Below are 25,982 nucleotides of genomic sequence, written 5' to 3'. Positions count from 1 at the left end.
TCTACAAGACACAAGTTAGGAGAACAGAGACCCACTCAACCTCATGGGACTCAGAAAAACAGTGTGGCAAAGTCTCAAGAGAGAGTTAAGCTGACATGAGATTTGAGACCAGACTCACTGGTTCGGAGGGGGTTTGTGGGGGCACGAACAGCCCCCAGTGAGGGAGACTTGGGTGATATAAACCCCTTGATAGGCAGTGCAGTTGTTAGCACTCTAGAGCCCGACTGCCGGGGTTCAAATCCCACCTCTACATAAGTTGGGTAGCTTTGAGCAAGGTATTTAACCTCTTAGATGCAGTTTCCCCATCTGTCAAGTGGGGTTACTAATAGCAGCTACTCTGTGAAGCTCTGACAATTAAATGGGCTCTGATATAAAGCCTTAAGAATGGGTTCCTGGCCACATGGTGTATATGCGAGGGTTTGCACCAACTACCACCAATTCCTGTTTGCGTCCTTTCCCCAACCCCAGCAAAGTACTGGGCAACATGGTGTCAAAGGAAGATCACCAATGTCCAAGGACCTGAAATTAAGGTTCGACTCTCCAGACACACTAGGGGCAGGTTGCCCTCTTGGTAACAAGGATCTTACCCACCTCACAGGGTTGTTACGGTGGTCAAGAAAGATGGCCCACGCTATTTCCGGAGCCTGCCAGCCAGCCTGGCTGCGGCGGTGGCCTGAGTGAAGCAGGCGGAGACGGTGGTGTGGACAGCCCACATCTAGATGGGTGCCTGCTGCTCAGCAGCTCTCTCTTGTTGCCATGCAGGCCGACAGTGGCCAATGTTTTGATTTCTTTTTCCCAAGAAAAGTGAGAAATCTGGATTTTTATGAGAAACCTCCTGATTTCTATGGATGGCAACTGATGCAAAGATTTTCGTGTTTGCTATTTAAACACAGTGCCACCTACACAAAACCTTGAAGTAGGGGTGATATGCTGCATAGGCCATCAGGGTGCATGTTCTGAAGTCTTCCCTCCTCTCTAGGCCCCTTCCTGCCTTCTTACATCTCTGCCCCCACCCGCTGCCCACCCCCTGGCATGTCTGGCACCCCATAGGGGATTTGGTCCAGGGTGTTTCTTCATGCCCCACTGAGATCAAGGGGATACAGAGCCCAAAAAGGATGACTTGTTATGAACTAAAATGACAGAGGCAGGCAGTTTAGAAAGTACCAGGTTTTATTATCTTTTTATCAAAAAAAAAAATCAGTAACAGACAACAGTGTGAGAGGTGCCTACAGAGGAAGTGCTCACTCCAACACAGCCCGAGGAGAAGGGCACTGGGGGCAGAAGAGGACCCAGCCAGCTGGGACCATGGGTTGCAGTGGTGACGGGAGCTAATGGCCACTGGTGCAACAAGGGAGGGTGGTTCCCCTCACTGCAGCCACTGGTGTCAGGAGGAGACACGACCTGCCCAGGCTAAGCCATCAGGCCTCCCCTCTCAGGAGAGGGAAGGTCCCAGACAACAGGCCCCAGCTGGGGTCTCATCAGCCCTCCCCCATTCCCCCTCCCCCTACCCAGGGAGACAAGGGTCATCCCAGCACAGCTGAGGCTGTGACTCGTTAAGACAGTTTAGTTCTCTAGAACAGTGCTGTCCAACAGATGGACATGCTCTCTGCTGTCAATACAGTAGCCATGAGCCACACACGGTGACGCCTCTAGAAACGTGGTTAGTGCAACTGAGGAAGGAATTTTTAATCTTATGTGATTTTAATTGGCTTAACTTTAAACAGCCACATGTGGTTACTGTATTGAATAGCACAGCCCTAGAGCCTGAAGAAAGCAAACCAAAGAACACCAACTGGGTCCCAAACAGAAGGCAGAAAGGGTAGAACCGTCCACCTCAACTATTCCAGCCTCATCAGAAGGCACCAGGAACAGGGCAAGAGAAAAAGGCAAAAACCCACCCAGCCACATGAAAATTCACTCACTCAACCACCCAGCAACATCGAACTGGAAACACCACACTATTTCCTGAAAAAAATATATTTATCTATTTTTCTAGAACCAAGGAAGAATAATAATATATTATAAGAACACAGACACAAATATCCCACCATCCCCTTCATTATATTTTGGGATCTGCTAAAAAAAAAAAAAAAAAAAACTATGTTTCGGCAAAAGCTATTTTATAAGAGGAAGCAGCTTCAGAAAGGGCCAAGGCCATGAGGAGCGGGGTTTAAAGTATAAAAAAAAACTGGGGAAGGAATTTAATGAAAGAGAACAAAGAGAGAAGAGGGGAAGGGAGGCCCTATCTAAAGCTATAAATAGTAAAAAAAAAAAAAAAAAAAATTAATAAAAATCATCTCTCCGGCTCTTCTCTCATTTTCAAGAAACAAACAAAAACAAAAACAAAATCCATTAAATACAAACTTAGCAGGTGCTGTGGAAATGTGCAAGAGAATGAAGACACCTCAGCACCTCCACACTCTTGCCCAGGCAGAGATATACACTCTGCACAAAGGAATGAACAGTTAAAAAAATGAACACTAAAAACAGATTTACAAATATTCTATAAATCCATTTCAGCATAAACTCTCAGCTCTTTTCCCCATCCTCCCCCCCCAAATAAAAAAGGTTGATTTCCAAAAGTCACTTGAAAGAGCCTAGAATGGCCCCAAGTATATACCACAGAGACTCCCGTAGTGTGATCACAAGTACCCATTTACAGAAACATCTCAAGGTGCAGGTGGTTCTAGTTCCTTCCCCCATTTCCTGGCAGAGAGACCGGCTGTGAAAGGAAGGGAGGAAGGCCACTGGGGGAGGACCTCTAGCTAACATCCGTTAGCCCCCTGGCTTCAGAGGGGCTCTGGATGAGGCATGGTCAGTATGGGCTTGAGGGCGGACCTAGATTCCTGACTGGAAGTTTAAGAAGTGATCCAATCCCAGGCTTGCCTTCAGAAAGGCCAAGTTGAATCCATTTTTCTGCCAGGGCAACTGAGGCCCAAAGATCGAGAAGAACCTGGCAGAACAGTAGAAGACAATGTCTCTTCTGAACACTTCAAAGGTAATCAGAGCTGGAGATACTGACAAGTCAGTATTAGGTTGACCTCACCCTAACCTAATGTCCACCCTTCAAAATCCCCTGGCTTCCCTCCCCGCTAAAGTCCAAGCCAGTGCCCACAAGCAAGCTTCATGCATAGAACTCATTGGTGGGGGCTTTCTTGTAGATGGGTTTCTTGCCCAGGTCATAGCTGCCTTCATCCTTCTTCTTCATACGGTACATGAGCAGTAGGATCAGGAAGACGGCAAAGAGGATGCCCACGATGCCGCCCACAATCAGAGCTGGAGAGGAGGAGAGAGAAGAGGCGGGGGGTGAGAGCTCCTCATCAGGACCTAAGGATGAACCCCTCTTTCCCCCACTGTCAGTTCTCTTACAACCAGACATCCTCACCATCACCACTGCCTGTGCCAGGCAAGCTGATGCCTTATTTAAGTTGACCTCATGACCCCAGTTATAAGAAGTGGGTCATTGGCATTTTAAGTCACTGAAGACCACAGGGCTAGTGGCAAGGCCACTCCTTTTTTTTTTTTTGAGATGAAGTTTCACTCTGTTGCCCCAGCTGGAGTGCAGTGGTGTGATCTCGGCTCACTGCAACCTCCACCTCCTGGGTTCAAGCAATTCTCCTGCCTCCGCCTCCTGAGTAGCTGGGACTACAGGCACATGCCACCATGCCCGGCTAATTTTTGTATTTTTAGTAGAGACGGGGTTTCACTATGTTGGCCAGGCTGGTCTTGAACTCCTGACCTCGCCCACCTCGGCCTCCCAAAGTGCTGGGATTATAGGCGTGAGCCACCGCACTTGGCCAAGGCCACTACTTTAACCCACATCTGCCTGAATCTAAAGCCCAGGCTCTTTCCAAACACCAAGCGGACTCCCCTGCAACAGTCTAGCAGTAACTGAGCCAGGAACAGGAGAAAACGGTAGGCTATGGAAATCCCTGTAGACATATTTATCCTGCAGTCCTTAGCACAGGGCACTCTCTAGCTCTCCCTGCGTGCATATTTACCTATACAGCCTACACTTCATAGACAGGTATGTACATTCAAAGTGCACACATACAGAACATACTAATTCCAAGCTCTTATGTTACGATTACATACAGAACTCAGTAGCTAAGGCCTGGTTTCCACTCCTACCTCTCCTACTTCCTGGTTGTGTGATTTGGGGCAAGTTTCCTTCATCTCCCTACTGCAAAATGGGAATAGCCATATCTTTCTCATACATTTGTCCTAAGGATTAAATAAATTAATCCACTCAAAATGCTTAGAACAATGCCTAGTGCATAGCATATTCTCAAGATTCATTAACTGTAAAGGTTTAAGGTTTATAGCTGTGTCCTGAACCCCCTGAATCAGGTGTGCACAACAGGAGGTGCTTAATAAATGACACTTTCAGGCTCTGAGAAGAGAGCCTGCCTAGTGTCGGGCAGAGATGGGCTTCTAACGGTGAGTGGGTCTGGCCTGTCCACTCTGCCAGGTGGCCTGAATGACTCATTCCTGTTTGCTAGGGGCAGGGATGCCTCATAGAATCCCTTCTGTGGCAGATTGAGTCCCCTAATTCGGTCTTACTCTGGCTAAGAAGATTAATTTTCCATCCCTGCACACACTACAAATCTATGTCCACAATGGGGACACAGTGGCACAGAGGAGTCAAGCAAGGTTCTTTCTTAGGTAAAATCCTATGAAAAAGCAACAAAAAAGTACCCCCAGGAGGTGCCAGAGAAAGCACATGGAATATCAGGCATCAACCCCATTCTTGTCTCTATCACCTTTCCCTCTGATGACCCCAGTTCCTCCACGGGGCCCTGGGTCTGCGCTGGGATGCCCCACAGGGTCAAGTTTCAAGCACAGGCTCAGAAGCTGACTGTGGTCCTCGGTCCAAATGCCAGGTCTGCCACTTCCCAGCTTTGTGACTTTGGATAAGTTCTTTAGACTCAGTTTTGTGTTGTAGGGACTCAATGAGGGGTGCAGGAATCATAGAGCATACAGCAAGCATTTAATAAAGCTTCTGGGTGCTCATTAAAGCTTCTGGAATGGGGGATTCCACCACACCAGCTAACAATGTAACTTTTCACATAAGGCTCTTAGGCTTGTATAATTCTCAAATGGAAGATTAAAGACCTGGCTTCAGTTCTTTTCTTACTATGTGGCCCAAAGTCTGGGCCTCAGTCTCCCCATGTATAAGAAGCAGGCGCTTGGATTAATCAGTGGTTTTCACATTTTTCTTTAGAAGCAATAGCACTTTTAGTTAATTAGAGCAAAACCTTATGCAAATCCAAAGTCTTATGCAAATCTTTTTCTGAAAGAAAAGTAAAAAGAACTTTGGCTCAGATACCAGGAAGCCAGGGTCAGGGCTGAGGTGGGCCCAGTCAGCTGGGACTGTGCTCCCAGGAACCCTCTTTACAAGAGGCAGGTGAGACCTTCCATCTGTCCTGGATGAAGCCAGGCTCTGTCTCTATAGCTCAAGCCTCCTTGGAGCTGCTGGCCCTGTTGATTCCCAGGAGACAGGAGTTACCCAGCATGGGCCCAGGGTGCCCACTTTCCAGGCCGGTTCATCCAGACTGGCCCTCGGCCATGACCTTGGGGAGTTCCCTCCATCCCTCTTGTCAACACCTGGGACAAAGCATTCCTCACCATGCACATTCCAGTAAAGAACACTCAACTGAGGCCAAATCAGAATAGCCCTTTACAGTGTGCGAAGTTATTTCATATTTTATTTTTCATGGACTCATTATATCAACCCCAGGAGGTATCACTGTACCCATTTTACAGATAAGGAAACTGAGGCTCATCAAGTTCGAAAGCTTCTCAGCCAAGGTCGCAAGGCTGACAAGTGATAGAGTAGGGGGAAGGGAAGCTAACCCAATTCGAAGGAGCCTCCAGACTTACAAGGGAAATTAACTTTTAATGATTAACTCCCAGATGCCAAACCTATACAGTGAAAGTCCTTTGCAAAATAAATGAGAAGGACTTAAGGCAAGAGAATGACTTACTGCCTATTTTCCAGAAGCCTTTGATAGGCACTTTTTCCTCTCCCTCCACCAGGCTGCACAGTCAGAGCCACCCCATAAGGGAGGTGTAGTCTTTCCAAGTTCTAGGGCAACCTGAATGGGCAAAAGGAAGAGGCACCAAGGAGCCTCATGGGCTGGAGGCATCCCTGCCTGCAGGTGCTCTCCCCCGCTAAGCCCCATTCCACCTTCAAGGCATCTTATAAGCAGCATGGGGCCTTACCTGCCAGGACCTCCGTTCTCTCAAAGAGGTTGCTGCCCTGCACAGTGCTGGACATGGACACCTTGTTGGACACATCCTCACTCTCTTCAATGGGTGAGATTCTCTTGGGGATAACCTCATTCTCCTCCAGTTTCTTGGGTTCGGTGGGGACTTGGCTCCCAGACCCTGCCCTCTCAGGGATGTGGTTATCTAGAGGCACCTGGATGGGTGGAAAGGAGAAGAGACACTCAGCATATTTTGGAAGAGACCCAGAGCAGGGGACAGGGACATTCAGCCAGGCAGAGAATCTGGTTCTGCCATGTTCAGCTGAACCATATGGTCCTGGAGCAGGAATTGGCAACAACCTCTCCACAATTATGCTGCCAAAATCCTTATCCCCAACTTTTCTAGTAGATCTGTCCCAAATGAAAAATGAATGCGACCAAGGGAACAGGGAAGCAGGTGCTCTCCTGCACTGCTGGCCACTGGTTATTCTAGAGCAACCACTCTGGAAGCAATTTGGCAAAACCTTAGACATGGCTGGCCCTTTAAGGTGGCAGTTTTGCCCTGGAAACGCTACTATAAGGAGCTCTTTACAGACTACATGTAAAAGATGCTTGCTGCAGCTCCTCTGCCGACGAAGCAGCCGTTCTTTTATTCCTTTACTTTCTTAATAAACTTGCTTTCACTTTACTCTATGGACTCACCCTGAATTCTACCTTGTGCAAGATCCAAGAACCCTCTCCCTTGGGGTCTGGATCGGGACCCCTTTCTGGTAACATCTTTCTGGAGAACCACAGAAGGGATGAGACGGGGGAGACCCCCAAACCAAAGGAAATGGACTGCAGCACTGATTGGAGGACTTTGGATATCACCTTTTGTCAGAACTAAGAGTTATGAATGGCCCTCACCATACTGGCCCTTTCTGACTGAGCCCCTCTCTACCATGGATACAAGAGGCCCTAATAGTTAAGCAGGAATATCATCACCCTATTCAGCATGAAGAAGTTACAGAAGATGGATCTTTGTCCCTCTGCAACCCTTAGAATTAAGGGTTCTCTTACAAAAGGGAGGGGGAAAATGTCAGGTGTTTGAACCAGAGTGCCTACATCTTGAATAGGGGCTGGGTAAAATAAGGCTGAGACCTGCTGGGCCGCATTCCCAGTAAGTTAAGCATCCTACATAACAGAATGAGATAGGAGGTCTGCACAAGATACAGGTCATAAAGACCTTGCTGATAAAGCAGGTTGCAATAAAGAAGCTGGCCAAAAACCACCAAAACCAGGATGGCAATGAAACTGTTGGCCTCACTGCTCATTATATTGCTAATTATACTACATTAGCATGCTAAGAGACACTCCCATCAGTGCCACGGCAATTTACAAATGCCCTGACAAAGTCAGCAAGTTACTCTATATGGTCTAAAAAGGGGAGGACTCCCTAGTTCTGGGAATTGCCCACCCCTTTGTTGGAAAACTCATGAATAATCTACCCCTTGCTTAGCATATAATCAAGAAATAACCATAAAAATGGGCAACCAGCAGCCAATGCCACTGCTCTACCTATGGAGTAGCCATTCTTTTATTCCTTTACTTTCTTAATAAACTTGTTATCACTTTGCAAAAATAAAAAAGATGTTTGCTGCAGTGTTATAATTTTAAAATGTTAAGAAATTATAAGCCATTTTTCCATCAATAAAGGGAAACAGGTAAACTATTACACAGCCTATAAAAATGACAAGAGCATTAAATTATGCAGGGAAATACTCATGACCAGTCTAAGTGAAAAACGCATTTCACAGAATTATATATATACTTTTTTTTTTTTTTTTTGAAAGGGCGTCTCACTCTGTCGCCCAGGCTGGGGTGCAATGGTGCAATCTCTGCCCACTGCAACCTCTGCCTCCTGGGTTCAAGTGATCCTCCTACCTCAGCCTCCTAATCAAGTAGCCAGGACTACAGGCACACGCCACCATGCCTGGCTAATTTTTTGTATTTTTAGTAGAGGTAGAGTTTCACCACGTTGGCCAGGCTGGTCTCGAACTCCTGATCTCAGGTGATCTGCCCGCTTTGGCCTCCCAAAGTGCTGGGATTACAGGCATTAGCCACTGCACCGAGCCTGTATATATACTTTTATACCAATGCTAGGAAATAGCTATAAATGTAGAGAAAAGGAGTTGCTGTTGACGGTGACTACCCCTGCAGGGAGGATGGCCTACCAGCAACCTACAAAATGAGGCTGGGGCCAGATTTGTTTGTTTGTTTGTTTTAACACAGTCTGGCTCTGTCAACCAGGCTGGAGTGCACTGGCACAATCTTGGCTCACTGCAACCTCTGCCTCCTGGACTTAAGCCATTCTCCCACCTCAGCCTCTCAAGTAGCTGGGACTACAAGCACATGCCACCACACCTGGCTAATTTTTGTATTTTTTATGTAGAGACAGGTTTCATCAGGTTGCCCAGGCTGGTCTTGAACTCCTGACCTCAAGCCTCCCAAATTGCGGGATTACAGGCCTGAGCCACCATGCCCAGCCCAGGGCCAGATTTTTAAAAAGCCTTCCCGCATAGTGGGGTAAGACCCCTCACTTATTCTGCCTATGTGGGCTGTATTTTCTGCCTCTCCCAATAGGTCTGCTATAGAGGAGCAAAGTGGAAGAGGCAGAAGGATGTAGCTACTTACCAAGGGATGGATAACTTCAGGGCCGATCATGGAGTCTTCCAAGTCATCTGTAAGGTCAGAATAGCTGTGTGAGTGTGAGGTCCATTACCCCAGGAAAATGACCCCTTCAGCCAGGGCTGGTGGGAGCTCCACCTTACAACCAGCCTCCAAATGCTCAATGTCCAGCAAGCGAGCTTCCCCACCCCTACCTCAGTCATATCATCTGTAAAATGGGGCTTCTCAGACCCACCCCCCTGGCTCTTTCACAGGAATGTGTGAGCTGGCAGCTGAGCAGAGGCTTCATCAGCTCTAAAGCCTTGCTCTGCAAAGTGTGGATCTAAAAACCAACAGCAACACCTGAGAGCTGGTTAGAAATGTAGAATTTCAAGGCCAGGCACGGTGGCTCACGCCTGTAATCCCAGCATTTTGGGAGGCCAAGGTGGGCAGATCATTTGTGGTCAGGAGTTATTGGGAGGCCAAGGTGGGCAGATCACTTGAGGTCAGGAGTTTGAGACCAGCCTGGCCAACATAGTGAAACCCCGTCTCTGCTAAAAATACAAAAATTATCCAGGCTTGATGGCAGGCACTGTAATCCCAGCTACTTGGGAAGCTGAGGCAGGAGAATCACTTGAACCCGTTTGGCAGAGGTTGCAGTGAGCCAAGATCATGCCACTGGACTCCAGACTGGGCAACAGAACAAGACTCCGTCTCAAAAAAAAAGTAGAAATGTAGAATTTCAGGGCTGACTGAATCAAAATCTACTTTTTTTTTTTTTCTTTTGAGACAGAGTCTCTCTCTGTTGCCTGGGCTGGAGTGCAGTGGTGCCATCTCAGCTCACTGCAACCTCCGCCTCCTGGGTTCAAGCGATTCTCCTGCCTCAGCCCCCCGAGTAGCTGGGACTACAGGGGTGCGCCATGACACCCAGCTGATTTTTGTATTTTTAGTAGAGACGGGGTTTCACCATATTGGTTGGCCAGGATGGTCTCGATCTCTTGACCTCGTGATCCACCTGCCTTGGCCTCCCAAAGTGCTTCAATTACAGGTGTAAGCCACCACGCCCAGCCAAAATCTATATTTTAACAAGATCCCCAGGGAATTAACTTTTGAGAAAGAAAACTCTAACTGCAATATTAAAACATTTCCTGGGTGACTATGTGAGATGATGGATATATTAATTAAACTCCACTGTAGTAACGTTTTTACTATCTATATGTTTCCCATAACATCATGTTGTATGCGCATAATAAAATTTATTTTTTTATTTTTACATTTTTTCAAGACGGAGTCTTGCTCTGTCACCAGGCTGGAGTGCAAGAGGCGCGATCTCAGCTCACTGCAACCTCTGCCTCCCGGGTTCAAGCAATTCACCTGTCTCAGCCTCCCAAGTAGCTGGGATTACAGGCACTTGACACCGCACCTCGCTAATTTTTGTATTTTTAGTAGAGACGGGGTTTCACCATGTTGGCCAAGCTGGTCTCAAACTCCTGACCTTGTGATCTGCCTGCCTTGGCCTCCCAAAGTGCTGGGATTACAGACATGAGCCACCACGCCCGGCCATAAAATTTATTTTTTTTTTAAACCAAACACACACGTACTGAGTGCTTGGTAGGTGCCAAAAGCTTTAAGTCAGTTCAGTCCCCACAACACTCATGTACTATCTTTATTATTCCCATTTTACAGATTAGAAAATTGAAGCTCAGTTCACACAGGATGGAGGCTTGAACTCAGGACCATGTGACTCCAAAGCTAAAACTTGCAAAGCTAAAACTTGCAATCATTAACACCTCTCTGCACATAGCGGGGACACTTATTAGCTGTCTGGCCTAGAGGCCTTGGGCCCTTCACCCACCCCCACCACCGCTGAAGCAGGGACTTGTTCTTGGTTTCCCAACTACATCTCTGCCCACTCATGCCCCCTCCCACCCCATCCCCACTTCTAAGCTGCTACTTTTCCTTTTTTTTTTTTTGAGACAGGGTCTCACTCTGTCACCCAGGCTGGAGTGCAGTTGCATGATCTTGGCTCACTGCAGCCCCAACTTCCCAGGCTCAAGGGATCCTCCCACCTCAGCCTCTCAAGTAGCTGGGACTCCTACAGGTGCATGCCACCATGTCCGGCTAATTTTTGTGTTTTTGTAGAGACAAGTTCTCACCATGTGGCCCAGGCTGGAACTTTTCCTTTCAGAAAAAGGAAAACACTTTATGGGTCCTCCTTCCCCACTCCCACCCTGTCCTGCCACCCATCCTACCCCCACCCCACCCCCACCATGCCCTGCAGAAAAGAGAAGAGCCTATGAGGACAGGTTCAGGCTGGAGCTCAGAAAACCCAGATGCCTTCAAAGCAGCAAACAGCTTGTCCCCAGGGGCTCTCAGGGATGGAAAAGGTTAATCCGTTACTTTTGTCTCCCCTTTTTTTGAGAAGGAGGAAGGGCACTCTAGGAAAAGCCCCACAAAAATCCAAGTCTCAAGGCATGGTCACCCTCCTGGCTGGTGAGGCCACCACCCCCTCCAGCTTTGTGCCTACGCCTGCCCAACACACCTTCCATACCCATATCTCCAGAGCCAGACAGCTCAAAGTCATCAGATTCCTGCCCGGGCCCCACTACATCCTCATCGTCTGGTAGGGCTCCGGAGAAGTATCGGCCTTCTAGGAGGTCCTGGGGGTCGATGACCTCAGTCTCTCGGATCTAAGATAAAGAAAGGAGACACATCAGCCAACATCCCCAGTGCTCCGTGACAGCTGATGCCCGAAAGCTAGTGAAGTGGGCATTCAGAAACTAGAAAGAGACCAGGCCAGGGCCTGGAGACCTGAGTCCTGGATCCCACTCTACCTCTAAGTCGCCACGTGTCCTTAGACAAGTCTCTTTCCCATTCTGGGCAAATAAAAATAGTACATGAGGCTGGGGACAGTGGCTCACACCTGTAATCCCAACACTTTGGGAGGCCGAGGCAGGCAGATCATCTGAAGTCAGGAGTTCAAGACCAGCCTGGCCAACATGGTGAAACCCCATCTCTACTAAAAATACAAAAATTAGCTGGGCGTGGTGGCTTACGCCTGTAGTCCCAGCTACTCAGGAGGCTGAGACAGGAGAATTGCTTGAACGCGGGAGGCGGAGGTTGCAATAAGCCAGGATCATGCCGTTGCACTCTAGCTGAGCTACAGAGTGAGACCCCCGTCTCAGAAAAAAAAATAAAAATAGTAAATGAGGTAATAATCAAATTATTAATATGGCTAGGTATCCTTTACCAAGCACTTGCTATGTGCCGGGCCCTGTTTTAATAACTCTGGAGGCATGTTATTCACTTATTTTTACAGCCGAGGGAGTCATTTTCTTTTGGTGACACAGCTGGCAGATGGCAAGGATTGCACACACAGGGCTGCCTGACTTCAGAGCCAGGAGTCTCCATGCACAGGGCCCTGGGATGCTACACTCCAGGGCTCTGTGATGCAGTGGCAGCTGATTCACACAGGACATGGAGTGGGCTGCTGGTTCTGGTCTTGCCCAGTCCAGGACACTTTGCCCAGCTGAGTCAGTCTGGGCCGGGACAGACAGGGCTGCCTCACGCACACCCTAAGACAGCCTCAGGTCAGGGCGCTGCCCAGACCTGATGACTCAGGAGTACACTCCTGGATTCAGTCTTGCCTTCCAAACATCTCCCACAGATCTACTCTGCTGCCAGCACCATGCAGACACCGAGAGGCACAATCCCTACCCTCACAGACCATCCACTCCAGTACCCATAAGTGTCACTCAGCCACTACCCTGTGGAGACACAGCTGATCACGACAGAGTCTCAGGTCCACTCCCACCAAACCACTTGCCAAAGGAAAGTGTCAAAGGTCCTGGGCAGCCCTACAGTACATCAGTTACCCTGCTCCCATTCTGTAGCTCCACGGAGTGGGAACAATGCATGCACCCTCAAGAGCACAGGAAACATTTGGATGCCCATCACCCTTCCTCCAGCTTCTGGGCTCAGGCTTCTGTTTGCCCAGAGAACAGCAGCTCTGAGCAAAGTTCATTATTCTACTAATTAATTCAAACATTAAAGTGCCTAGTATTTGCCAGGAGAGTTGGGGTTTTTCATTAAGTTCAATACACCATGCCCCTCCCGCTGCAAGACATTCCCATCTTCTCCAGACGCCATAACTGCAGGAGCTGGGGGTCTGCTTAGAATCATGGAATGCCAGGACCCAAGGAGCTCCTGTCCTCCCATTTCACACAACTTGAATCTGAGCCCAGAACAGGGCAGGGACTTGCCCAAGGTCACACAGAGCGTTTGCTACATAACTCAGGATAGAAAGAGGTCAGGTCTCTGTTTCGGACACCCCAGGCTGTCCTTCACTCAGCTGACTGCCATTGACAAAGGAGGGTGTCTGAGAAGGAACATCTGTCCCTAAGATAAGGTTATTGTCATTGCAGGAGAGGCCCAGGAAAGCTGCTTCAGAGCCGCTCCTGTACTCTCCTCACTGGGCTTCTGGGGAGAGGCAGGTGGAACCTGACCCTCATGCCCCCTCTTCCACCCCCACAGAGGGAGGATGCTGGATTCCCGGAAGGGAGCTGGGTCAGGCTGCAAGGAAGGCAGTGGCCAGGAATCACTCTCTCCCCGGGGAGTGGGGAGAATCTCTGCTGAACGCTTGGCACCCGTGGGGGTGGAAAGCCAGAGAGGTTAAGTCCTGGTCAGAGATGACTTCATGACTTGGGAATCAGGAGCTGCTGGGCTGCTGGTGCTGGAATTCAAGCCCCCGCACATAGCCCGTGCCTGTGGCTTTGGTTTGGCAGAGCAGGAGGAAGGCTCCTCATGGCTGCCCAAGTACCTATACCTAACGGCAGGGTCCCTGTGCTCCTACCTCCATCTCCTGCGGCAAATCCCCCGAGCCCAAGTGACAAGACTTAACCAAGCACACAGCCTGTCTAGGTCCTTTTAATAGTCCGTTTTTGCAGAGATGGAAACAAGGGCTCAGAAAGGTAAAGTCACTTGTCAAAGGCCACACAAGCAGGAAGTAGCGACACTGGACCAGAACCCAGGCGTCACTCGCCTGGACCTTTAACCACAAACACATAAACACATGCATGAACACATATGTACACGGGGTCACCAGCCTGCCCCAGGCTCCAAGGGAGCCCTGTTAAGTGCGGGGGTCAAATCCAGCCGGGAGAGAGAAAGAATGGTACACTTTGGCCACCTGTTCACCAGGTCAAAGTCCTCAACAGGGGCTGTAGCTCCATCAGGAGACTTGTCTCAGGCTGAGAGACCTTTTCCCACCCCTCACTGCCTCCAGGAGCCATGGAAGGTTGTTTATGCATCCAGCCTCTCTTTCAGTACGTGAAAGTGCTAAGAGGTATTTCAAAACAACCCATGGCATTAGCATGCCCATTGGCTGTTAGGAATTACCTCCGTTTTACACTAGAGGAATGAAGGCTATGAGCGAAAGCGGGGCGTGAAGATCTTGCAGCCAAGTCAGCAGCAAAAGCAAGGCTGAAACCAAGATTTATTCCCAGTTCAGCCCTCTTTGTGGGCACCTGTTCATCCTTAGCCCTTCATTTTTATACTCAGTCTCCAAAAAAAGAAACTAGTCTAGTCTAAAGTCACCCTGGGGCTCCGTGGCACGGCCAGGATTTGATCCTATTCCAAAGCTCTGAAAAGACGGAGTCTTCAAGGCTGCATTTAGATGAGTCCAGGATTTCCCTCCTATAGCAAGTCAAGGGGCTGGGAAGAAACTTCTTCCAGCTCCCAGTGGTGATGGGAGGACACAGGGAATTAAATCTCTCCTTGAGCTCTGGAAGCCCCTTCTCTGCCCTGTTTTGGTCCCTTCTCCACCCATGACCTCTGACAAGAGGGAAGGAAACTCCCAAGTGGGTAAGAGCCATTTAGGACTAGGCCAGCAAGACGGGACCAAGCCCCGTGGGATTGTGGGCAATCACTCTTTTTTGTGTAAAGGTTGGGAAGGCACCAACGGTCCTCCTCTCCTCCACCCTCTTTTCAGATAAAGCCCATTCAGTCTGGGGTGACTTTGAAGAACCAGGCCACCCAGCAGCCAGGCCCAGCCCTGACCAGAGATGGACCCCGCCCTGCTCCTGGCTAAGAATGTGGTCTGTTCTCCTCAGCTCACCCCACCTTTGCCCAGGCATGTGTGTTCGTGTGTGTACATGCACAGGCACCCTCTCTGGGCTCTCAAGTCTCCTTGTATCTTTGTCCCTTTCATGAACACACAACAGAAATTACCAACTAAATAAGACAGTGGTGGCTAGGCACAGTGGCTTAATCCCAACATTTTGGGAGGCAAAGGTGGGAGGATCACTTGAGCCCAAGAGTTTGAGATCGCCGGGGCAACATGGTGAAACCCCATCTCTACAAAAATTAGCCAAATGTGGTTGTGTATGCCTGTGGTCCCAGCTACTAGGGAGGCTGAGGTGGGAGGATCACTTGAGCCCAGGAGGTCGAGGCTGCAGTGAGCTACAATCGTGCCACTGCACTCCAGCCTGGGTGACAGGAAGACCCTGTCTCCCAAAAATAAAAAATAGGGCAGTGGGCCTAGGTCCCCCAGACTCTGCTGGCCCTGTGGCTGGTGGGGATCTGGGATTAGGCCTGGGGGTTTAGAGATCCTAGATTCTTCCCCAGACTGTTGGGGAGAAAGAAGGGAGGGCAAGTGCTCTTTTGTTCTATAGAAACTAACACCTGCCAACAGAAGGTATCTGATTTTATAACCTAGCAAACAGACAAGAAGACAAGGGACTTTGCCAAGGTCATCCAAGCAGCTGGCAGCAGAGATGGACTTAGAACCTAGGTCTCCTGGCTCCCAGACTGGAATTATCTTCTCTCCCCTTCCAGGGTGTTGGCTGCCCCTAAGGGCCTCAGCAAATCCACAGGCAGCAGCTGTCATTACAGTTACACTCCCCATCTAGTCTTTTGGCTATAGGCATGAAGCTATGAAAAGGTCCTATCCCAACCCTATCCCGAAATCCTATGGCTTCTATCACCCCACGAAATGCATGAGTGACTAAAAGGGGTATCCACTACATGCCAAGCACCATGCTGGGTACTTTATTTATACAAGTTCATTTAATTGGCAAAACAGCCTTGCAAGGTGCTCTACCCATTTTGCAGATGAGAAAACTGAGGTTCAGCTGAGTACTTATCCAACGTCATGCAACCTGAAAGCAATAGAGCTGGGATTCAAATCCAGATCTTTCTCAAGAACACGTCCCAGCCACAACTAGACTTCTCACTGCCACCAACTCTTCACTTCTCTCCAGCCTAACCCACCAGTCCACAACACACTGGCTGGGCCAGGGCTCCAGGGCACCCCTACCCCTGCCCCTGCCCGGGAGTAAACAAAGGTGAAAGTGATATCGCTTAAACAAAGGAACAGAAACTTGGCTGGGGCACCCAGGAGGAGTTCAGGGTCAGGGCTTGGATAACTGTGAACTAATGAGAGCCTCCCCCCACCTGGCTCCTCCCCAGGGGAGGTAGGGTCGGGGACACACTTGACCCTTCTTTCAGGAGGCAAGACCAGAAGGGTAATAACTGGGCAAGCCAAATTTAGTGGGGAGAGGGGATGGTGAGTACCTGGGGCTCCAACACCTGGACCCACCAGAATGATTTCTGGCAGGAGACCCCCAGCAGCGTACACTAGTAGTAACTGTTCTTCCCCATCCCACCCACTTCTTAAGGGCCAGACATTCCCCGAAATGGCTAAAACCTGGGGCCCACAACTGTGACTCTACCACCCAGAGTGGTTGTGCATCGAGGCAGATTCACAAGTGAGTTCTGCCACTTCCTAACTATATGAGCTTGGGAGTTTATTTCATCTCTGAAATCCTGTTTCTTCTTTTGTGACTAGGGCTGGTAGCACCTTGCAGGGTGATGGGGATTAAGTGGAATGCATTTGTGTGTGCAAGGGACCCAGCACGTGGCCTGGTACACAGCAGGTGATCAATGAACAGTGGCTGTGATTAACCCCCACCTGCCTTCCTCCTGGCCAGTGGGATTAGTGTTCAAAGGATCAGAGGCCTGGGAAAACTTGCAGAGGCAGTTCTATTGCTGGAAGGAAGCTAGTCTGGGGACAGGGAGATGGTGCTTTGCAAACAGTAAAGGAATATAACCTACAATGGGTTATCATTTTGCTTCTGAGCCCAGAGACTTTTCAACAACCAATCAGGTCCCTTCAGACTGTGAAAAAAAAAGATGCAGAGATAGTCAGAGACCTGCCCAAGGTCACACAGCTTTGACCACCTGTCCTAAGCAGACAAAGGTAAAGAACATTTTTATTTTCCCCGAAGGTGCAAATGACAGTGACCAGAAACACCTGAAATTCTACTTGGGGACCTGGGTCCCCAAGGACAAAAAAAAAATAAAAATCTAGAAGGTAAAAAGAAACTACACACCAATCCATGGTCTGGTGCTCTGGTGCCTGAATGGTTAAACCAGGTCTGGGGGTGCGGGTGGAGTGAGGGTTCAAATGTCACCTTCAAGGTCGGGTTACTCTGAACACAATCACTCAGGAGAGAGCCAGGCCTGGCACTGCCAGCAACCAGCTTTTCACCAAGCCCCAGGGCGGCCCATTCCCACAGCAAGAACTCCAGGATCCTAGGGTGCCAGCTAGAAATGGGGGGAGGGTTCAGGAGCCTCTGGACGTCTCCCTGCCAGGAGCTGACCCAGCACCCTTGTTACTAACTCCCTGGATGATCGTGGACAATTCCCTTCTCTGAGCCTCAGTTTCCCAATCTGTAAAAGACAGGTCTCAAAGAGACAAGCCTCCCTCTGTCCCAGCCCGGTACCCAAGCTGGGCATTGCTCCGATTACCGGTGGAGACAGCCAGGAGGGGGCTGGCTCCCTCAGGGCCTCAGAGACAGAGGTGCATTGAAGCTGGAGCTTGTAATCTAGGCAGCAGATCCAAAATCCCTGCTGGATCCAAGGGCTAGGGAGGCTCTCGGGATGTAAACAAACCTCCCGTGTTCTCAGAGCAGAGTAGAGAGCCCACGCTGCAGCCTTATCTTGGCTGATTAGATCAGCCCCGGGTGCTGGCTTCCTGCCTCTTTCCTCACCACCCCCCAAGGAAGCCATCCTCCAGACCAGGTCAGTCTGTCCCACAGACGGCTCTGGCAGGGCTTCTCCAAGGCAAGGAGTACCCCCACTCTGGGTAGCAGGGCCAGCCATGTGCCACATCTGCCCCCACGCCCAGAGGCTGGAGTGACACCGCCAGTCCCCGCAGGCCTGGCCACTGACTGCTGGGCTTCACCAAGTCACTGTTTCCACACATACCAGCCTCTCCCTGCCTCCCCTTTCCATTACCCCAGGTGTCACCTGACCAGCAGCCTCTTCTACTGTGCCAGAGAAAACTGGAGCAGCCGAGCTCCCGGGCCTGGAGGACGGGGGAGGGGTGAGATGCAGCCTGAAGGGGTGGGGGCCGCTGAATAGGAAGGTCTGGGCTGAAGGTGGGGGTTGGGGGAAGCAGGAGGCAAGAACAAGGCTGGGAAGTGGGGGAGAGAGGAAGGATGGCTGTAGAAAGATCAAAGCCAGAAAGAACTGCTGAGATCAGAGTGACCTTTTGGGGAGTACTGCCGCCCCCTGAAAAGGATAAAAAGGTCTAAACCCCAGTAACTATAACTCTTAGTTTACATTTTCAACATATGCACAGACACCACCTCCCCAAAGCCAATCTCTGGCCGGGTTAAGAACCCTTGTCTAGGTGCTAATAAAGCCAAAACTTTACAAGTTTGCCAAACAGCGATTATGATCTTTGAGTGCCACAGGTGTTTTATAGAGGACAGTGGGGTTCACATCAACAAAGTGCTGTATTAACTGTGTGTGTCCCTGGGTGAGCAGCGGAGCTAGGACGGGGGCTGGAGTTTTCTGTACCTTCTTTTTCAGTCACCCAGCCTTCAGCAGACAGGACCAGAGAGGCCCCAGTGAGGTGCGCGAATGCGCCCAAAGGTCACCACTGTGTTAGTTAATGACAAACCAACCCAAGAAGTCAGGCTTGTTCTTCTAAGGTTAAATGAGACCCCAACTGTTGACATATGTGTTCTCTCTCCTCCCTCTCTAGGGCACCATGCAGTGAAAACATACGAGAAACTGGCTTTTCAGAACACTGTACCTTTTCTGTCCACCAACACCCCACCCCTCAAAGTGCTATTTGCAATCACTCAGCCTCCTTAAGAGTAGAAACTCTGCCCTTCCAGCACAGGAGGGTGACCCCAAGTCCTGGACAGTGTCCAGAGTGGTCCGGTACCCTTGGCAAACCCCCTGCCCCCTCTCCCTCCAGGCTGCAAACTGTTCAGCACGAGGCTCCAGCAAATCCCAGCAGGAGAGGTGGGGCTGCCCAGAACTGGTTCTTGTTTAAACATAAACCCATTCGATAATTAGCAAACAGCCCACTTCTAAGATAAACAAATAGGAGATTTGGACTCCAAAAGCCCCACCCTAGACTTATCCCTTCCCACCTCCCAGCTGTGGGGATAGATAAGGGGGATAAGGGGGATGGAGAAAGCTTTCCAGGAGACCTGGGCTCAGAATCTTGAGAGATAGGACCCCCTGGCATGAAGGTGGCCTGGGCAAAGAAGGGAACTGTCACTAAGTAACACCTCCTCCCTACCAGGTATGGTACTTTATTTACAGCCCTGTCGTCTCCTTTAAGCTTCCCACACCGGTATCATGATCTCAACAGACCAGGAGGCTGGGGCTCAGAGGTGGAGTAGCATGACTGAGTTCACGTAGCCAGTAAGAGGTGGACTTCGCACGTCTGGAGTTAGGTCTGCCTGACACCAAGCCAATGTTTCAATGCTCTCTGGCCAGCCCCAGGAAGCAAAGAGGTGTCATCACAAACATCAGAAAATCCTGGGGTCACACCAAACCTGAACGGTACCAGCTTTTGCTCTATGAAAAAATGCAGGCCAGTTGCATCCTCAGTTTTGCCTTAAAGAGGAAAAAAGTACTACCTGCTCTGCAGAGGTCTAAAGCCCAATTTTGAGGACTGGCTGCACAATGTACGATGTCAAAGTCCACACGCAGGCAAGGGGCTGTGACAGTGCGGGACCTAGTACAAACATTTCCTGCATGTCCCCTCAAGGCCCCGGACACTGGAACAATGACTCCCAAAGGACGAGGTAAAACTCTGAGCGCATTCCAACACCCCCACCACAGAGCTGTCCTATTAGCCAAGAGTTTTAAAGGAAATGGGTGACTCAGGCAGGCTACACTAGCATGCAGTGACTCACAGCGCTCGGTCCAGCCCCTTACCCCAATTTTAAGCGTTCATTTGGAAATCACACTCGCCTCTCCGGTCCAGGAGGTTGAAGGACAGCTAGGAGCCAACTTCTCCCAACAGGGAGCTGGGACTGGGAGCCCAGCCTGGCTTCCCCAGCTCCTCATTCAGGCAGGCTCAGCACTCCAAGTCCTTGGAAAAGCCCTCTGTTTCTAGGAGCTGGAGATGGCAGGATCTGAATGTCCCCTCACCCACACTTCTCTTCTGAGACTAGGATTTGTTTAGACTCTTTACCAAGGAGGCCAGGAGAGGGCCCCTCCCCTCATCAATGGGCTCTCCGGGCAGGAAGGACCCTTAGAAGGCAATGGTCCAGCCTCCTTATTTTAGAGTTGGGGACACTGAGACCTAGAGACAGGGCATTGTTTGCTCAAGGTCACCCAGCAACGCAGAAGTAGGACCTAAGGTATCTATCTCCAAACCCAGCAAATTTCCTCATCTGGAATATTCCGAGGACACTCAAACCAGACACCTTGCCCTATCAGTCAGATCTGGTTCTGACCTTAGCAAGCCACTGCATTGTTCCGAGCATCCATTTCCTGTAAAAATAGAGAAAATAGTACCTTGCAGTACTGGGAGATATTCATACAAGCGATAAATAACATTAATGAACCATTTAGAATAAAGTTACATGCACGAATTTATTCATTCATACAAGCATTTCCTGAGTACTAACTAGGGGACAGGTATTTCACAAAAACAAATAGAGCAGAGTTCCTGCCCTCAGTGTGTGGGGGGAGAGAGGGAGGGATTCAGAATTTGGTGGAGTATGTTAATTCCCTCAAGTTAATTCCTTCAAGACAGAGACCTCTTTTGAATAGTAAGTACTTAAGTTATCAAATTCAGAGATGGAAAGGACTCTGGAGGCCACCCTGTTCAAACCTTTCATTTTAAGGTGGGGGATGTCAGCCCAGCGGGGAAAGAGGCCTCCCTCCAACCTCATGGAACCCTCCAAATCATGGCCCAAATATTTTCCTGGGTGTTTGATAACTCCCTGGGCTCGAGAAGTCCTAAGAGCTCTCACTGTTCACTTAAGGGTCCTAGAAGCCCCTAGGCTTCCACCCCCACCCCCACTCCCATGTAATCAAGAAGAGGACACTGTAGGAGACCAGAAATGTCCTTAAGCTAAAGTACACTTGATAGGTGGGGGACACTTCCCCAGAACTGCCTGGGCCTGGGGCCAAGTCAGTAGGCTGTGCCCCTGGGTAGGAACACCTTTGGGTGGAGGGTACTCCCAAAACAAGGCTGCCTTTAATTGGCCTGAGAGGGAGTGGCAGGAAGGCAGATCAGGGAATGCTCCCAGCTGGACAGGAAGAACTGGTTTAGTATAGCAAGCCCAGCCAAACAGAGGAGAGGACAGCTGGGTACTGAGCCTGGGTTCCCTTCCAAAACATGGGGGCAGTAAGGGGAATGATGGAACAGTTGGGGGAACACCACCCACAATGGGAGGGCTACTAGTCTGAGATCCTGGGGACCTGGATGCTCTCTGCTAACCCAAAGTAGTACCATTTTGCCTCTCACATTTGGAAAGTGGGCATAATAGAATCCCCATGTGATAGGTCTTTTTGTGAGGATAAAATGCACCAGATCTGTCATATAAAAAGTACTCTATCAATCCTAACTGCTATTAGCAAAGTCCATCTCCCTGGGCCTCACTTTTCTCTACCTGCAAAAAGAAAAGGACACGCTGGATTATCTCTTCAGTCCAAGCCAACTGTGACTAGGTCTGATTTTTCCAACCACAACCTAGAAAAGAGGGAGGGGATAGGCCAAAGGGGAAGCCCTGTGCCCCAGTTACAGGCAGGACATCTGTGACATTAGCCAGGAAGGGGAGAGCTGAGGTCAGGATGAGACTTGACACCTTTCTCAGGAAGCAGCTGCCCAGGGCTGATGTCTCCTGCAGCTGATGGGTCACCCAGGCAGGACTGACACAGTCCCCTTCCCCCAAACCACATCCTTCAGAATGCCCCCAGGACACAGGTGACTGCTCAGCACTCTGAAGCACCTGCAGGCTCAGCAGCCCCTGGGAGGAAACTGGCATGTGACTGGGCACATGGTGACCTCAGCAACCTCCTGGGTCCTTTCCTCTTTTTCCCTGTACTGCCCAGGTGGTATCCCTTCGGATGCTTCCCCAGTTGCTTGACCCCGACACATCCTTCAGGGCCTACTTTAGAGCACTGCGCTAGAGGCAGAAGGCTTGGGTCCCCAGCCACTAACATTTTAGGCAAGGTAGCCTTTGGTTTAGGTTAAGTCATCACCTCACTCTGGCCTTGTTTCCTTCCACCTCTGAATTCCTTTGCCCTCCAGCCTAAAATCTCAACCTATTCTAAACCCGTCTTGAGTTAGCAACGATGGGACTCTTGGAGTAGCACAAAGAGTAGAAGTTAAGCTAAAGCAGAAACTTGAAAGCCTGGCTGCCTAAATTTCAATCTGACTCACCCATTTATTGTGTATTAACTGTGTGACCCTGGGCAAGTTACTTAACCTCTCTAGCCTCAGGACCAGTTTAAGAACAGTACACAGTAAGATTGTTGTTGGAATTAAGCTCCTTGATATACCCATTAGAAAGTTATTAGAGCAATGTCTGGCCCCCCCCACAAAGGCGCTAAATGTTTGCAATCATCATGGCATGCCTGGAATCGGGCTGGAAGCATTGCCTAGGGTCTCATTCATTCCTCAAGAAGAGCCTGCAGGCAGAATCAACCTTCCCCTAAGTAAATTCAGAGGAATAGGAGCCCCAAGGCTTTCAAAGAAATTAACAGTAATGGTTAAACTGCAAGGACTCACTCGCTCTGAAAACTGGGGCTAAAGGGCACAAAGAGGGCACAAAGCTCAGGCTGTGGGGGACAGATTGCCTTCAACAGTAATTCCCATGCCCCCCAACTTTCCAGATGAGATTGCCCCCCTCCTCCTAAGCCGGCTGCGGGGATGGATAGCGCTTCTGCTGGCCCAGGGACAGCTATGACGGAGACCAGTGGACAGTGAGAATGAAAGGTTTCTCTGGGCTGATTGAGGCCTTCTCTCCCCCCACCCCCTTCACCTCACTCACGGTGGATGCTTCAATTTTCTTAGCTGCAATTGAGAAAAAATGAACACACTTCTTGCAGAAAGCAGAGGCTCAGCTCCTGGCTAAGTGTTGAGTCTAAACCATTCGTCTCCTCTGTCCTCGAAAAGAGCAGAGTCCCCAACTTTCTAGAAACCCTAACGCAGTAGCAGTCCCCTCTTGCCCCATTCCCTCAGACCCTTGATGCAGTATTGGGAAGAGATTGGGAAGAGATTCAGAAGGGCAGGACTTTGCCCTAAGTCACAAGTCAATGACAGAGCTGGGGCCAGAACTGAGGTCAGGGCTCAGCTCTCCCTGGTGTGTGAAAGAGGGCCTCGCACAACCCTAAAACCCTCCCCCTTCCGACTACACGCAGCCCCCCCCGACCCCCAGGGCCATCTCGGATCCTAAAGCTGTCCGCTCTGGGCGCCCAGGGAGCGAGGGGATTCAGCGCTCCAAGCCTGCCCCAGGGTCACCAGGGAAGGGAGGAGGATGTGGGAGTTGAAGAGTTGACACCGGCTTAGTCACTAACGAGCCCGTAGCCCGCGGCGGGGCTGAGGCCAGGGGAGGCGGGAAGAGCAACAGGCGAGGGGCGCACGGCGCGTGAAGCCATCCCGGAGCTGGCCCGTGACCCCAGAGCAAAGTTTCCAACAAAGTTTCCCGGGCCTCGGTGTCCGGTTGGGGGTGGCGTACTCCCTGATCCGCCCCCCCCCATCCCACGCTCCCACGAACAAAGGAGGCACCGGCCTGCGCTCCCTCCCCCCGCCCCCCGCCCGGGGACCTCCAGGCACCCACCGACTCGGCGACTCCGCCTACGAAGAGCAGCAGCAGCGCGAACAGACGGGCGGGGGCCATGGCACCACGGACTGGAGAGGGCGTGCAGGCTGCAGCGAGTGGCCCCGGGCGGGCGCGCCACCCATCTTATAGGCGACCTACCGGCCCCGCCCCGGCCCGCCCCCGCCCCACCGCCCGCCCCCGCCCCACCGCCCGCACCCCGCCCGGAATTCCCCAGTGGAAGCGAGGCCTGTGGGGCACTGCGCCCGCCCGCGGAGTTGGAAACCCCAAGAGACCCGCCCTGCCCGAGCCCGCGGGCTCCTAGTCAACCCCTAGTCCTACCCTCCAGGAGCTCCAACCCCTTTATTTGTTTGACCCACTGCCCGACAGGTCCCCAGAGATCACTGCGCCTAACCCCATTTCATAGTTGGGGAAACTAAGGCCCAGGGACGGGAAGGACTAGCCTAGGGTGTTGAGTTTAGACCAGCCTTCAAACCGGGTGTGCTCCCCTCTGAAGATACAGAACTTCCCAAATGGGATGTGAACAGTGTTAAGACAGGGGACAGCAAACTATTCTGTAAAGGGCTAAATATTTTAGGTTTTGCGGGCCATACGATCCCTGTGGCAACTATTCAAACTCGAGCGTCGCAGCTAAAAAGCAGCCATAAATACTAAAGGAATGAGCTCAGCTAGGTCCTAATAAAACATTATTTATAGACACCGACATTTGAATTTCATATAATTTTCATGTGTCATGAAATATTATTATTCTTTTGACTTTTTTCCCAACCATTTAAACATGCAAAAATTGGCCGGGCTCTATGGCTCACGCCTGTAATCCCAGCACTTTGGGAGGCCGAGGAATAGGAGGATCCCTTGAGCCCAGGAATTGAGACCAGCCTGAGCAACATAATGAGACCCCATCTCCACAAAAAGTTTTTTAAGCAATTAACCAGGCATTGTGGTGCACCCCTGTGGCCTCAGCTACTCTGGAGGCTGAGATGGGAGGACTGCTTGAGCCAGAGAGGTGAAAGCTGCAGTGAGCCATGATGGCTCACTGCACTCCAGCCTGGGTGACCGAGTGAGACCCTGTCTCAAAAATAAATAAATAAATAAATAAATAACATTTTAAAATAAAAATGCAGGCCGAATGCAGTGAGTCATGCCTGTAATCCCAGCACTTTGGGAGGCCGAGGCGGCGGATTGCTTGAGCTCAGGAGTTTGAGTCCAGCCTGGCCAACATGCTGAAACCCCGTCTCTACAAAATACAAAAATTATTCAGGCATGGTTGCCTGTGCCTGTAATCCCAACTGCTCTGGAGGCTGAGGCAGGAAAATCGTTTGAACCCGAGGGGCGGAGGTTGCAGTGAGCTGAGATCTCCCCACTGCACTCCAGCCTGGGCAAGAGAGCAAGACTCCGTCTCAAAAAAATAAAAAATAAAAATGCAAAAACCATTCTTAGCAGTGGGCTGAACAAAAATAGGCGGTGGGCCTCAGCCACTCTGAGACCACTCTGACGCTGGTCTCAGAGTGGCTGACGTCTGTTCTAAGGGCTTCATCTTCCAGATTTTGAAATTTCTCAAAAGTTTGATCTCTCTGAGAACTGGTCTGCAAGTTTATTTCCGTTCTTAGGTCAGCTTCCACCCTCTATAAGAGAAAGTTGTGTGTCCTCCTTACCCCTCATCCTCCTAGCAGTGCATTTGTGGGAGCAGGTTGGGGAAAGAAGTGGAGGGGGGTGCTATATGGAGACAGTAAAATTCTCTGGGGCCCCAAGCACAGGTACTGTTGGAATTATTGCAGGGTGTGAAGGTGGGCATCCTATGATGATCGAAGTACAAAAGAAGCCTAACCCTGTCTCTCCCTGACTTATGTATAAATCTTTCTAAGAGTCTTAGAAGTAGGGCGTTTTGGCCTCTGTTGGCATATTATGAATTCATACACTTTGTGGAGTGGAGAATTGGTAGTGACTTCCCTTTTTCCACCCCTTGATTATTATCAAAGAATAAAAGTCTCTTGTGGCAGAGAATCTTGGCAGCAAAGCAAGC

At 50.2% G+C, this 25,982-nt stretch overlaps 1 protein-coding gene across 2 annotated transcripts; it reads right to left on the bottom strand.

Moving 5' to 3' along the window:
* Positions 1–1,152: 1,152 nt before the first annotated feature.
* SDC4 (syndecan 4) lies at positions 1,153–24,059 on the bottom strand. 2 transcript variants are annotated; one of them, XM_003253627.4, is made up of 5 exons: positions 23,960–24,059; positions 11,407–11,545; positions 8,883–8,929; positions 6,226–6,424; positions 1,153–3,276 (listed from the first exon to the last, which is right to left on the bottom strand). In XM_003253627.4, the coding sequence occupies exons 1-5, from the start codon at positions 24,017–24,019 to the stop codon at positions 3,125–3,127; spliced, it is 597 nt and encodes a 198-aa protein (XP_003253675.1). In that variant the 5' UTR covers positions 24,020–24,059; the 3' UTR covers positions 1,153–3,124. The 2 variants fall into 2 exon arrangements, with proteins under 2 accessions (XP_003253675.1, XP_030681869.1); XM_030826009.1 differs by having other exon boundaries at positions 11,398–11,545; positions 23,960–24,043.
* Positions 24,060–25,982: the final 1,923 nt, after the last annotated feature.

Source organism: Nomascus leucogenys, chromosome 13 (assembly GCF_006542625.1).
Source record: "Nomascus leucogenys isolate Asia chromosome 13, Asia_NLE_v1, whole genome shotgun sequence".
In the NCBI taxonomy this organism is placed as follows: Eukaryota; Metazoa; Chordata; class Mammalia; order Primates; family Hylobatidae; genus Nomascus; species Nomascus leucogenys.
The sequence above is the reverse complement of the archived record's forward strand: the minus strand, read 5'-3'. Positions and strand labels throughout refer to the sequence as shown.

What these genes read in the sequence shown, in the direction of transcription:
- SDC4 (XM_030826009.1), bottom strand. Translation starts at nt 24,019, where the DNA reads ATGGCCCCCGCCCGTCTGTTCGCGCTGCTGCTGCTCTTCGTAGGCGGA. An exon ending in TGGAGATATGGGTATGGAAG is followed by an intron (nt 8,930 to 11,397) that starts GTGTGTTGGGCA and finishes CTGACCTTACAG; the next exon opens with ATGACTTGGAAGACTCCATG. An exon ending in CTGAAGTTATCCATCCCTTG is followed by an intron (nt 6,425 to 8,882) that starts GTAAGTAGCTAC and finishes CCACCCATCCAG; the next exon opens with GTGCCTCTAGATAACCACAT.